The 14,607-nt window shown below is 49.7% G+C and overlaps 1 protein-coding gene across 1 annotated transcript in view; it reads right to left on the reverse strand.

The window, feature by feature from the left end:
* Positions 1-14,607, reverse strand: part of CADM1 (cell adhesion molecule 1) — a 132,316-nt gene that overhangs the window by 27,415 nt on the left and 90,294 nt on the right. Inside the window, exons 5-8 of the mRNA XM_039721755.1 lie at positions 12,941-13,078; positions 11,136-11,291; positions 3,267-3,366; positions 311-483 (exon numbers count right to left, since the gene is read on the reverse strand). Of these exons, the coding sequence (XP_039577689.1) occupies positions 311-483; positions 3,267-3,366; positions 11,136-11,291; positions 12,941-13,078 (567 nt within the window). The remainder of the gene's footprint in view (positions 1-310; positions 484-3,266; positions 3,367-11,135; positions 11,292-12,940; positions 13,079-14,607) is intronic.

A 14,607-nucleotide genomic window follows, 5' to 3' on the forward strand; every position in this document is an offset into this window, starting at 1 on the left:
AATCATTGAGAAGTCCAAGGAGAACTGCACAGTTCTCCCCACGCCCCTGCTCTGGCTTCTCCTTAGGCTCCAGCTGGCAGCAGGGGGTGGGAGCTCCCCAGAGCTGGGACAGGCTCAGTGCCTGATGCACACACCAAGAGCGAGCCCCAGCACCCCCCGGTGCCTTCCCAGCCCCTACCCCAGCCCAGCACAGCGTCGGGAGCTGCCTGCAGACGTGGCATTGAGCAAACGTTAGGTTCTGTCCCAGCTTTCCGAGCAGGGCATGTTGCAATTAAACGAGTCTAGAAGAACGGTGGTTTTTCTCACGTACCGTATACAAACAGCATGTAATCCGCATGTGATTTCCCCACCGCGTTGGAAGCCTCACAGCGGTATGTACCATTATCTGTTTTGTTTAGGTTACTAATGAGAAGGTTTGAACCAGACACTACAACGTGTTGAGGCATCTCATCATCTACTCTTAACCACCTCATGTCCGTAGGCCTACAGAGGAGGGAGAAAAAGAAACAGTCACATTACTATTTTCCTATGGTCAAGATGGCATCTTCAAAAGTTCATCCACAGACAGAAAGCCCAAACCAAGAAAAACTGTAAAGAAACAACACATACTTTTTTGCACTACTCAAGCCCAGATGCTGTCGGGCTTCCTCAATTTAAATTTATTTAAACCCAACAGGAAACTGTATCCAGAGCTTAAATTTTCTGAAAACACTAATGCAAGCAGGAAGAAAGTTCATTAGTGGTTAATCATTCGCTTACTCAGCAAACCTGAAAGCTCTGAGGCTAGAGACTCAGTGTTCATCCACGGGGTGCTCTGAGGGCAGAGCTGGACAGCAGAACAAGCACAGTTTTGTCAAGTTTGAACCCTTGCACAAGCTGCCAGGGACCTGGTGACCTCAGCAGGGGCTGTGCTGTGCACTGAGGGAGTTCCAGCCCTTCTCCTGTCCCCCAGCCCGTCTGGCAGCCCCTTCTGGCACCCCACACTGACAGAACCCACGTGGGCAGGGGGCCTGCATTGTTCAGGGAATGAAATGAACCTGGGTTGTCAAGCTGGTAAAGACTGAAGGGACTGAAGGGCTTTGGGGGGAGGTCTTTTGACTCTGTGGGAATTATTAGCATCTATTATTATTATGTCTTTAAGCAGTGGTGAGGGGACAGATCAGCTCTTTCTCAGCAAGGAAATTGCAGCATTCTTCATGCCACTCAACTCCTCTTAAAGGGGAGTTTCCTGCAGCACAGCACTTCTCAGCCTGCCTGGCTCCAAGGCTGGCAAGGGGGACTTCACGTTGCTGAAGGTATCCCACAGCTCTGGCTCTTCCCCGGGTCCAAACAGTACATGACAGCCATGATGCAGAAGCTCCTGATGCTTCAACATCCCAGCCATGCTACTGCATGGATCCAGCACCAAGCAAACTCAGCTGGGCACTGGCTGGCTGCTTTTGGACATGGGCTTGGTGTTCTGTCCCTCGCTGCCATGGAACCGGCACACGAGGCACAGAGTGGGCAGCAGAGCTCCTGAGTCAGCTCAAATGCAGTTTAACTTCAAAATGGGTGGGAAGGGTTTGAAGGCTCCTGGCTACAGTTTTTAAAGGGCTCTCTGTGCTGTGGAGTCCCAGGTGGTACACGACACAGTAGCTGCTGCTCAGAGAAGTGTGTCCTTGGACGCCTCACAAGTGACCACTTCAGCATCTTCCCACTTCTGTCATACTTTTAGGAGGCTGTGTCTAATCTAACAAAATATCTGTATTAATATCAAATAGAAATTTCTCCTCCCTAGTCTCTTTTCCCTCTGAGCTTCCTTCCCCCAATATTTATGTTGCCAAATTTTGCAGAGAAATTACTTTGCTTAACTGGAGAAACATCCCCTTTCATCTGAAACCTCTGTAAAAGATTTCATGAAACCTCTTGGTCTTAAAAAGATGGAGCCGAACCCAGCTCATTATTTTACTGTGTATTTTCTTAGCTTTGGGAGACCCAGGTGAAGTGACCTAGAGAAGCCAATTCCCAGCACATCACCAGCACCACGAAACGTGCAGCGGCAAGCTGCCAGGGAGATGTGTCTGTCCTATTTAACATGGGGATGTCTTACTCATAGCCTGCAAGGAAAAAATGTAGAGAAGCCTGTTCATTAGATTCCCAGCTGATAGCAAATGGGAGGCACTGCAGGTACCCAGGGGAGCAGGAATGCAAAGGGGCTTGGCAGGCTCTGAGCAGGCAACAGCTACTAAACGGAATTCAGCAGGGACGTGCCAGCCTCTGATGCACAGGGAAGGGATTGGCCTCGTGCCACACAGAACAAACTGGGAAGTGGGAATCAAGCAAGTACTATGGGAATCAAGAAAATACTGTGGAAGGGGATGTAGGCTACCAGGGAGGATGAGGGCAGCCTGAGCCTCCTCAGTGCTGGGTGCCTGCCCTGCCCACAACGCCGAGCTGGACGGGGTCCAGCTCCCCACGCCCCTGCTCTGGGCACACTGCCAAGCAGGCACTGACAGATCTCAGGAATGTTTGCAGAAATCTTATGGACATGATGAAAATAAAGAAGGATCGTAAATACTTGACAGCCATAAATCCAAGTGGAAGAGAAAGTATTTTGAAAAAAAAATAAAGCCGACAAAACTTAAATTAGAACAGCAATGAAAGTGTGAGAAAATCTACCCTCCCTTGCCAGGATTTTCCTGATGCATAAATTTCTTCAGCTGCCTAAGAAAGCCTCAAGGGCTTGGCAAGAAGAGGAGAGAGAGTAAAAACTGGTATTCTATAAAAACCACACGGGGCACCAAGGGGGAGGAAAACCATCACAGAGTCAGCATGAGCAGAAGGATGGACTGCCTTACCTGGGGATCCATCCCACTTCCCCCAGGGCTCAGTGCTGTGGTGCCAGGCTGGCATCCACACACCAGCACTCCAGGGGCCACAACTGCAGCCCCCAGCCTTGCTTTTGCAGATTAACCAACCCGTGATTAATTGCAGATTAATGCCACCCAAGCCATTCCCTGGGGGAAGAGGTGTCCAGTTGGGAGCCTTGCCTTTCTGCACCCGAAAGCTGCTGCATGGTGGAGCTCTCCTAGGAGCTTTTCTAGTGGAAATTCCTTGGCTATTAGGTGCACAGTAAGTCCAGCAGATGTTTGGGTGCAGGAAGCATCTCTCTCCTTCACTCTGGGCCATCGTCTTCCCAGCAGAGAATGGCAACAGGAACAGTGGCCACACAAGGTCCCGTCACCACCGGCCAACCCCGGGCCATCCCTGGGAAGGGTCCAACTTACTGTGGCTTTCCAAAGGCTGTGCACGTCAGCTCCAGTGGCTCCCCTTCTCTCGTCAGGCCTTGCAAGGGGTAATTCTGAGAAACCCGCACTTGAGGCTTATCTGCAGGACACAAAACACGGCTGGTGAGCCCCGGCCCGCGCGCGCCGCGCCCGCTCGGTGCCGCGAGCCCCGCCGCGGCACCGCGCTGCCCGGGAAGGGCTCCTGCTGCTCGCCTCAGCCCCCAGCTGGCTCCAGCTGAAAGGAACTCCTTTGCCTTGGTGCTGAGGGGAAGCTGGAGAGGCGCGTGGTGCCCGGGATGGGAGGGTGCTGTGGGGTGCCGGCGATTCCTGCGCCACAGCCCCACGGAGTCCGCGGGTGCTGACACGGGGCTGGACAAGAGATGCTCGTTAGAGACACAAACAGAGCCACAGCCACTGCTGCCTCTGTGTAAACAACAGGAGGCTGCCTTTCGTCCAGATGAAGCTCCTCTAAATCCTACAATAAACAGAGAATTAAAGCATGGATAGTTAGGGAGCAAACTCAACAACACTTTAGTAGGACCCTGCAGGAAAAAAAGAGCCAAACCACAAACCTAGAGTCCACAATTAAAAAATTCATTACCTCCCATGACTGAAACAGAGATTAAAAACGCAATCTGAGCTGTAGCTAAAACATTATCAGTGCAGGAAATCAATTCAAGGCTACAAGTGCCATTAAGCCATAGATATTTTTCAGGAATTTACTCAACTGTAAGGAACAAAGGAAGGAAAAAAATCAGTATGCATAAAGGTTGAAACCATTTAAATGTTTCTATTTCCTTTGAGAGTAACTGCTACCCAAAATATTGGCTGGCTGCATTTTATTAACTGTGTTTAACTCATTAACATGCCTCCTATGGAATAATAGAGATTAGGAAAAAAAAACCCGCGTGTCAGGATTTAACCAATTTAAACTCTCATAATTTTCAGTAATGGAATAAGCTACACAAGTAAATCCTCTCCCGAGATGACTCTACCACAACATTTCATCAACTAATCCCTGTTACAGATGCTTCCTGCAGCTCTGGAACTGGGCTGTCCTTGTGGGCTGGGGGTGGTGGCAGCACTTCAGGGTGTCACCAGCAGGAGGGACAAGTCCCAGTCCCAGTCCCAGTCCCACAGGACATGGGGCAGCTTCGGTGTGCCTGGAAACGCCCTCCAGTCCTGGAGTGGCAATAGCTCTGCACAAGGAGCACGGGAGGACAAGTTCACCTGGTGTTGTGCAGCAAATAAATCACACACCACATCCTCGGCACTGTGCTCACCACTCCCGTCCACAATTCCCACCCCACGGCCATCTGCTCCCCACTTCTGATGTGCTTTGCAGCAGCACCAGCAGCCCGTGCCAGGAACGTGGATGGTCTTATATCCGTGCTGTGGAAGGAACAGGAAACCTCCCCAGCCCAGCTGACTCAGCACACAGACTGAAACACCTCCTTTTGCTGTTTGCATCTCCTGATGCACCTTTCCATTAGGTGAGTTTAGTACTTCTAATGAGCTGTTTACTAATGACAATTACTTATGGAAATCAGGAGGAATACACCCAGGCTCACTGTACTGAGCACAAACTGCCAGCTCCATGAGCTCCCACCCTTCCAGGGCCACTTCCCAGCCCCACGAGCTTCATCCAACCAACAGTGGCAGCGAAGTGGATCCAGGCACTGTCCAGGTGTCACCTGCAACAGGAATCTGGGTTTATCAGCACACGTGTCAACACTGCTGAAGTCAAGAACTTCCCAATGGTTACCACAGCAAACCCTTGTCAGCATGCTGGGAGGGCACTTAGGAAAATGTACCCGAGCCTGAAGGATGCAGAGGAGTGGCTGGACACTCCAGAGGACGGGCTGGCATTCGGCTCACAGCATGCAAAAATAACTCATCCAGGCACTGTCCAGGTGTCACCTGCAACAGGAATCTGGGTTTATCAGCACACGTGTCAACACTGCTGAAGTCAAGAACTTCCCAATGGTTACCACAGCAAACCCTTGTCAGCATGCTGGGAGTTACAGAGGGCACTTAGGAAAATGTACCCGAGCCTAAGGGATGCAGAGGGATGGCTGGACACTCCAGAGGATGGGCTGGCATTAGGCTCACAGCATGCAAAAATAACTTCACTCAAGAATCTGGAGGGGCAGTGGTGTCTTTTTCCCTTTGTTTAAGGACGTGCCTTTAGACAATGTTAAACCCTCCTTCCCGGGCCCACAGCCTGCCTCTCAGCGAGTCAGTGTATTTCCTGCAGATGATGGACTCCGAGCGCGGGTTTGTGAAATGCCGAGCGCTCTGGGACCCCGAGCCCGGCTCCGGTGACATTTAGCAGCACATGGACACAGCTCTGACAGCTCCAAGGCTTGCTCCAGCTGTCTGCCACCGCCCTGGTACACAGGACTGCTCCAGCAGTGATGCCTGCAGCTCTGTGAGGTGGGGTGGTGACCACCTCGGGTGGTAACACAGGTCACCAGCAGGAAGTGGCAGGTTCCACCACCAAGCGCATTCCAGTGCCCGAAAATCCTCAACTTGGAGCTTCGTAACATCACACCACTGGATTGCTACACAAAAATAAACACTTGCATCTGTGCACCCGAGGCCCTGCATGCTCCATGGCAGCCAATTAGACCCAACAACCCACAGCTATTTCCTACTATGCCTCTTTCTAGCAGCTTAAAAAAAACAGCCTCGTAATTTAATAAGGCACCTTTATTAAGCTAAATTCATTCAAAAGCTCAGAGTGATATACAAGGTTAAATACCAGTCGTCTAAAGGTTACACTGTAGCAGCAGCCAATTTGAAAAACTTATTACAAAGCCATTCTGCATTTGATGAGATTTCTCTCACAACAGGCACGGCGCGTGCCCGTGCACCGGGGTCTGCTGGGGCCACCGTGCACCCCAAAACCCTCACCTCCCCTCAGGATGCCACAGACCACTGAAGCCTGCACCCATTGACTTTCACAGCTCTCAAGCTCCGCGCTTGGGAGCTTACCAAACCACTCCAGTTATTCTGCATTTGTCCCAGTTCTTCCTTTTTTAGCTGCTCGCCCCATTTTTGTGCCATCAGCAAAGATTATTAACAGTGACTTTTTAAGAACTTCAAATGCTTCAACTGAACAGCATTGGGCCAAGCACCCAGGCCCCTGCGTTCCCTCTAAAAATACCAGCACTGCTGATTACTCCCTAATGACTATCCTTTGAGATCTGCCAGTTAGTGATTTCTTAATCCATTTAAACATGCGCTTCATCGATAATGCTTAGATGTCATTAATCAGCCGAGATAAAACATTACACCGAGTTCGGGGCCTTACAAAAGCCTAAGCCTATTATTTCCACCCGTTTCCTTTCATCAGGCCAGCCCACGACCTCGAAGGCAGGCGAGCTCACTGCCCCACACCCGCACCAGGCAGATTTGGCAAGCGCGGCTCCCCGTGCACCCAGGGGTGCTCCAGGGGCTGTGAGACCCTCCCAGAGACAACCCAGCCCAGAGGGCACGCTCCCTGTGAGGCTGGAAACACCCAAAAGGCTTCTTCCCAAGGGTTGGGAAGGCAGCACGTGGTGCTTTTGGCAGCGCCAGGCCCCAGCCGGCAGAGAAACTGGCAGCCTGGACTCTGCCAGTGCTTCAGCCCAGCAGGCTCTGGCCTCTGCCAGGCAAGGAGGTGCCGGGTCCAAGTTTAAAATCCGTTTTCTGGTTCCCTGCATGAATTGCTGACGTACCTCTTGGCAAACCTGGCGGCAGATGGCATCCCTGGGAGCAGGATCTGCAGGCCAAGCCTCCTTCCTGCCCAGTGTAGGTAAATCCAGCCTCAGCATTTCCCAGATAATGCTCAACACATCTCCCTCCAGGTGGGCATTGCTTCATCCAGCTCCTCATCCCTGCTCTCTTCTGTGCCAAAAAGAGCTGCTCAAAAAACTGACTTGTGGCAGTCTCTGATCTCACTCGGGGAAGAGCAGGAAAAATGTGTTTTTCAATATTAAAAGGAGTCAGCAAAGTTAACACTGATCCTCAGGTGTAAACAACAGCCACCTTCATTCCAAAATCCAGCGGGGCTGCTCATCAGGAATGCACTCTGCGTCAAAGCCAGCCCAGCCTGGCAATCCCCTGCCTGCTCCTCACCTCTGACAAGGACGAGAGGCTGCACTGCTGATTTTCAGCCAAAATACAGAAATCTATCCAATAAATAGATCCCGTGTCTAAAATAAGGAATGAGCAGGACTGGCAGATCACAGCTTGTCTGGAAGAGCCTGTCAACCCCAAACACGACTCTGCAAAATTCACCCTTAACGAAAGCAATTTAATCATTTTGCTTGTTGCGGGGAAAGGAATGCCAGAACCCGACAGGCATTTTGGGGATAAACACTTCTCTTTTAATATTTAAGCACACTCTGCTGCTTAATGCCTGCAAATGGCAGAGCCCCGGTCGCCCCACACGCTCCGTGCTCCCAACAACATTCCTCCGAGAAAACCTTATTAATGAGCTCACAAACGAGCACCCAACTGGGAAATGTCACAAACAAGAGTGGCTAATGCCCCAGAAAATCAAATAACTGAACACTCGGCTGATTGTGGTGCTTTTCATATTCACTAAAAGAAAAAAAAACAGCTTTAAATCAAAGTTTCTGAAGGGGTCAACACCTCACTGAACAAAACAACTCATTTATTCGCTTTTAGCGATCTCCAGATGATAAATTACATTGATGTTAATAACTTCACTGCAAACTATGCAATTAATATTTGTACTGGACGGAAATGTAAGGATTACTGGAGATGCGGCAGCAAACGTATGTGGCTGATTTTAAACATAATTGGGCACAAAAAGTTCTCCTATCGCAACAGCAGAGGCTGCAACAAGACTCCACTAGGGCAGCCTTTAAAGGTACACATGTAAGTATCACAAAAATGAATGCACAGGTAATTATAACTTCAGAAAAGGACAAAAAGCCAGCCCAGAGAAAAGGCCAAACTCCAGGTCCGATGCTCGTTCCCAGTGTCATGTAATGAGGGCAGCAAACGCACCACAAGGGCTCAACTCGCACGTCTCCCAGAATATCTGGTTCCACTCAGCTCCTTAACGACATTTTAATGCATTTTGTTGCTTCATTTCCTTTCTAAAATTACACCCAACGCGCTGGTGTCCCATCGCTCACTGACGGATGCACAGAAAGAGTGGCTGCAGCAGACCTGGGGACATTTCCAATTTCCACTCCAGTGCCAGGGCTGAGGATGCTCCTCAGGCATGGCAGTGCTGTGGCCACTGTGAGTGCACCACGCTCTCAGTGCAGCCCTGCTTTGCTTTTGAGGAGTGTTAGGGGAGGGTTTCACATGTTCCACTGTTTGTTCACAGAGATTTCTTTTCAGTAACACACCCTACAGCCACGTGAAGGCATTCACCTCAAACTTCACCACTGTGCCAGGGCAGATATGCAACAAATGGCTTACTCCATGAACAGGGCAAGTTAGCACCCAGCACTGCTCTTTTCTGCTTTTTTCTTGGAAAACAAACCCCACAACTTTTTAGTTGCATCTCAGAAGAAATATCTCCCTACTCTGAAATTTAGTCAGACAAAAAATACCTCATTATCTGAGCAGGCTCCATCCATCATCCTCCTGTCCTTCCCCAACACATTTCATGCTCCAGTTGGATGCATTAAGTGCAGAGAAATATAACATCTGCTGAGAAAAACATTTTCTTGTGCCCTGCTGATGTTCTGAAGGGGCGGATCCGCTGTGCCCGTGAGGGGAGCGGGCAGGATTTGTGGGCAGAGGATGTCGGAGCAGAGAGTGGAACAGGCAGCCCAGGTAACTGACCTGCTGCAGGGCAAGCAGCTGCATCCACACAGGATGAGCAAGGAATTCTGAGTACCACTGCAGCAGAGACCTGCTAGCTGGGTGCCTGCAAGGACATGCCATGGACAGTGGGGGCACGGGCAGCAGCTGGAGAAGCATCCTCTGCTGCACATTCCACATCCAAAATCAGCTGAGAAGGTGTCAGTGCAGGAGCCCCAGCCCCCCAGGGCAGAGCTCCATGGGAGCACTGATGGAGATGCCTGTGTGCAAGGACAAGAGGCTCTTCCTCCTGCCCACACTCTCCCACTGGCCAACAAATCATCATCGTCAGACAGCAGAAGCTCCAGGGCAAGACTTTGCTCTGAAACTGCCTTTTCCTTAAGCTAAAGCCCTGCAGCAGGTATGAAATGCAGGTGTCTGGCCATGCTCCAGGCCATCGAGCCACAAGGTCACAATGCAGGACAAGTTCTTGGGCTGGGGCTCCTCTCTGGCCATCTGCTGGTGTCCACTCAAGGAACAGACTGGGCTAATGGGGTCAAGTCCCCACACTGGAACATAATTACTTTTAACAAGCTCAGAGCTTAATTCAGAACATAAAACCAAATCAGTCTGAATCCCTTCTCCTGCTCATCCCTGTTCCCTCCCAAAGAGGCTCCTTCCCTCATTCCCACAAACAGCTCTGGAACAGCCCAAGGAGATGCAAAAATCAGCACTAAAAGCAGAATTGAACAAAGAACTGTGCTTTAAGGGTGCTTTTCCCTCACTGCATGGGCAACCCCTAAGGCTGCAAACTGAAGTGGCTAAGGAGGGATTTATTTGAGGAAGAAGAGAAAAAAATTTCGCTTTATCCCCCCCAAAACAGTGGCACTCTCCTATTCCACCACACCACCAGGATTCCAGAGAGATTTCTGCAGGGAAGCCTCAAGGTTGTCCAACGCCCTTCCAGCCCAGCGAGTTCCAATCCCCTCACACAACAGGGTGGATGGCATTTTTTGCTCTTCCCCGTTAAGTATTTGATCACGCCTCACAAAGGTGCTAATGTATTATTAAAGCTAATGGAGCTCTGCAAGAAATGTTAATGGACATTAAGTTTGCATAAATGAATTACACATTAGCACAGTCGCAAGAAATCTCGTATCTGTCAATTTAGGCAGTATCTGATCATTCCTGTTTTCCTCATTACAGGAACATTACTTCCCGCTAGTTTTGGAGATACGAGAATTGTAACCAAGATGTTCATAATGAAACTACATAATGAAGCAGATGAAATAAATTAATACAAAACTTCCTCTCCTGCTTTCAGTGCGATGTAGTTGAAGGGACCCTACAAAAACAAGGGCTTTGAATTGTCTCAGGGCCTGGCTTTCCAAGCACACGGCCTCGCTGTAGGGACCATCCCACTTTGCTTTTGGGAGATGTTTCAGAACAGAGGGATGCACGTACACAGCTCCAAAATCTCCACCAGGCGCATTTGGGACCACAGCTATTTCCAGGTACCTGCTTGCTGCTGTCATGTACAGTGGAGCAGCTCCTAAGGGAAGTGAGATGCATTATTAACAATGAACATGTCAGGAGCAGTACAGGAAATAGGCTGGCTTCAATCAGCACTGCTCCTACAGATTCCAGAGAACTCCATGCTCTGATGTACAAATCCAGCTGATGCTGTATGTTCACAGTGCACAACACTGAGTTTCTCTTGCACAGTACCCAGTTTTTGCCAGTAAACTCGCCACGGTGGCCAGTTGCTTTGAAAGGGGAGAAGCACTTTTCAGAGGTAAGAAGGTTGCTAGAAGAAAAATACTCAGATTTAATCCGTGCTGACAATTAAAAAGCCCAGCCAGAAACCTTTGATGCAAATTGTATATACAGAGAGTTATTTCATCAGAGAACAAAGTATTTATGGTATCACAGAGGGCTGGAAAAGTCGTGAAGTGTTACCTTACATTGTGTTTATGATTTCTATGTAACAGGATATAATCCTCACGGATGTCGGAATTTTAACATGTAGGGAACGGCTCCTGAACTCCCAAGCACACAACTTCACACATGAAGAGAATTAAGGGTTCTGCTACTCACACATGACTTCCAGGTAGCGCTGTGTCTGCAAGTCTTTGACCGCAGGGTGATCCACCAGGCAGATGACGGGGACGCCGTCGTCCTCGCGCCCCACCTTCAGCAGCAGCTGGCTGGTCACCGTGTACATGTCGGACCACCGCTCCACCTCCGACTTGCCTGGGGCAGGGAACAGCGACAGGGGGGTCAGCACAGGGTGGGGACAGCCCTGCAGCCAGGCCAGCTCCCTCCTGCCCGCGTTCCCTTTGGGCACCCATCCCGTCCTGCAATGTTACCGCAGCGATTAACACCACCCCAAATCCCCAAACTCTTCAGTCAATGAGCTACAGATCCCCTCCCACTGCTGAATCAACAATTAGCTACAAAAGTGATTTAACAGATTAAATGAATTAAAAGCTGAGTGTGGATAGGTGGGAGCATTCGGCAGGGAGGGGAGCCCAGCTCGGGACTGGCTGCCTGAGGGATGCCGTGATGGAAACAAGCAGGAAGACAAGACAAAACGAGACGAGACAAGACAGGAGAAAAAGGATTTTTCCAGGAACTCAGCAAGCACCCGCTGACAGCGCAGTTCCACTCTGATCTGTGCTTCTTTATTTAAGAATTCACAGGCAAAATTGCTAAGAGTAACTTCTGTAGCAGAGCTCTTGCAGACAGCAAATATTGCTGTATAATATATGAGAGTGAAACAGGTGACACATGCAGACACCCCTTGATATTTGGAGGAAAAGCTTTCCCATGGGCAAAGCCACACTTCCTGTGATTCACAAACTCACAGCCAAATGTTTCAGTCTCTACTCCGTTAAAAAAAATATCTGAAGACTGAGCAGGGTGAGATGGTATTACATGAAGCTCAGCATTCTTCCCAGAGAACTCAAAGCTGGGATTCGACTGCTAACACAAGAAAACTCAGTCAAGAAGCTGCACAGGTCAGGCAGAAAGGGAAAAACACTTTGTCCTGCTGCCCATGATATGGGGAAGGGAACCAGAACAGGATCATTAACTCCCTGCACAGCACAGTGCTGGGATGCAGCAGGGCACCACCTCACCAGGCAGCAGGTTTGCATCCCACCTGTACCAGCATCCTCCCAGCATGGGGCCTGCTCAAATGATCTGAAGTGTTGGGCTTAATGAGAGGATTTTATCCTGTCCTTGCAAGGGGGTGGGTTTGAAGTAATGAGTCTGGACTTCTGCAGAGAGTCCGTCAGTGTCTCAGACTGGGTAAAGCACAAAGGTGTTGTCAACCAAGCTCACATCTATATGCAGACTTAAACTAACAGTGTGTCACATGCAATCAGAGCCAGTGACTTGAATGTGCAAGTACTGGGAGCCACCAGACTTCAGGGAGTGAGAGAAACCCATCTTAGATGAATATTCAACCAAACACAGGGAAAACGCTCGACAAACAAGGGAGCTAGACATGAAGGTGAATTGCAAATCTTTACAGCCCAAAGCGCAGACGATCCCTCTTGTACCTGAGACAGGGCAGGAAGCTACACAAGCCATGCAGAAATGAATTCAGTGCACAGCCCTGGGCTCCTCAAGGTCACCTGCAGTTACAGCAGGGCTCCAGAACCCAGCACTCGAGGCTGGCAGGTAGGCAGAGGACCAAAGGGAGTTCAGCCCCCTGCGTTAGGGAATAATCTGTCTGCCCACACAGTCCTTTGTTCCTCAGCTGGCGCTCAAAGAAGCTCGCTCTACTTTTTTTACTTTTTTTCCCCCTTAAACTGGCAGCAGAGAACAAACACCCAGCGTTACATAAATCACTCCAGCTCCCTGAACAAAGCAAGGGACTGAGAGGACACATCTACCCGTTAGCTCCTTGTTGCCTTTGAACCATCTGATGGTGGTGGCTGGTCTGCTGGCCATGGCGGTGCAGTTCAGCTCGATCTCCTCTCCCTCCACGGCGGTTTCTTTCTCGATATCAATCACCAAATTGCGTGGGGGGACTGGAATGGGAAACACAACACAAACCAGATGAAAAAAAACATCTTTTGATCACTAACACGGGACAAAACCTTGAGGAAAAGATGTAAAATCTACTGAAGGAAACAAGCAACCGGCATTTATTTGATCTTTCAATCAATCAAACCCTTTGATAGGTGGTTTTGCAGTAATTGGAGTGAGCACTTTCACTCTCCACCTAATAATCACCGCAGTCTCACAAATTATTACTTATCAGGGTTGTAACTTTGTGTTCCCTCTCCCAAGCAGGCACCGTTCCAGGGAGAGCCGCAGCCTCCTGCACTACTCGGGTGTGTGCTGCTATTTAAAAATCCAGCTTGACTCCGTGCACATTTCCTGACTTCTCTGACAAGGAGAGGAAACACAAAAGCTGACACTTGGCACTGCATTACTTACCAAGCCTCTAACCTCCACGGCAATTTTTCTCTCCTGCTGTTCAGCTCCAAGGCTCAGCCGTGAGCATGGAAGCAGGCCAGCAAACATCAACCTCATTTAAGACGCTCAAAAAGCCACTGAATGCAAGCCTGGAGTGGAACACCATCCCTTGGGAACAGCCCTGCCCCTCATCACACCCCCACAAACCCCCCCAAAACCACCCCAAAGAGAGGAGGAGGGAGCTGGCTCTACACCCAGCCACAAGAGCCACATCCTTTGGGGTGGAGATCTGCTGCTCTGCCCAAGCACACATCTTCCCTAGATCAGGAGTCTCCCAAAACACAAAGCTGGAAGATTGTACCCAATGAAAAATCATCCAGTAACAGTGAGAAACAGGCTGTAACTTCAGGGGTAACAACCACTGCAGCCCAGCCCAGAAATGGGACAAATGAGCTTAAAAATTAAGACATGGGAACAAGGGAATCTCTTTCCCATGAAAGCACCAGCAGCAAGGCAAAACCCAGGAAAAAGTGAACAGCGAGAGCTCTTATGGCAGAGTCACGGCTTCAGAAAATCCCAGAACTTCCAAAGGAAACTCAACTTTGCTCTGATCAATGTGATTAAGCAACTGCACAGTTCAGATGTGACTCACAGGTCTTAAAGCTAATGAAGAACAAATATGTATAAATACCATCCAGATGATCAAATGGACTAATTAGTCACTTGTGGCTTCTCTCTAAAAAGAACAGAATGAGCTACATATTTGAGACTTTCACATGTTCCAATTAAGCATGAATAAATCTACATATTGTGTCACAGTAGACATGAAAGTGCTGAAGCAAACGTGCAGCTCCCCCCGAATGCCAGCTGCAAAGGGGGACACCTCAGCACCTCCCTCTGCCTCTCCCGGGCTGGCAGCATCACAGGCAGGCCAGCAAAACCAGCCTTTGATTTCTATCAGAGGCTGGGTGATGGCCACGAGATTTTTGTGGGGGACACGTTCCTGGGAGGACCAGCCAACGCCAACACTGAGCACCACTCCTCCACCCTGGCTCATTAGTTCCCCTAATTAGGGAGCCAATAATAGGAAAGACAGGCAAGACAAGCCATCCCTGGCGTCAGAGTGCCCAATCTCTCC

The sequence above is a fragment of the Passer montanus genome, unplaced genomic scaffold (genome assembly GCF_014805655.1).
Source record: "Passer montanus isolate IOZ18808 unplaced genomic scaffold, ASM1480565v1 scaffold47, whole genome shotgun sequence".
NCBI classification, from domain to species: domain Eukaryota; kingdom Metazoa; phylum Chordata; class Aves; order Passeriformes; family Passeridae; genus Passer; species Passer montanus.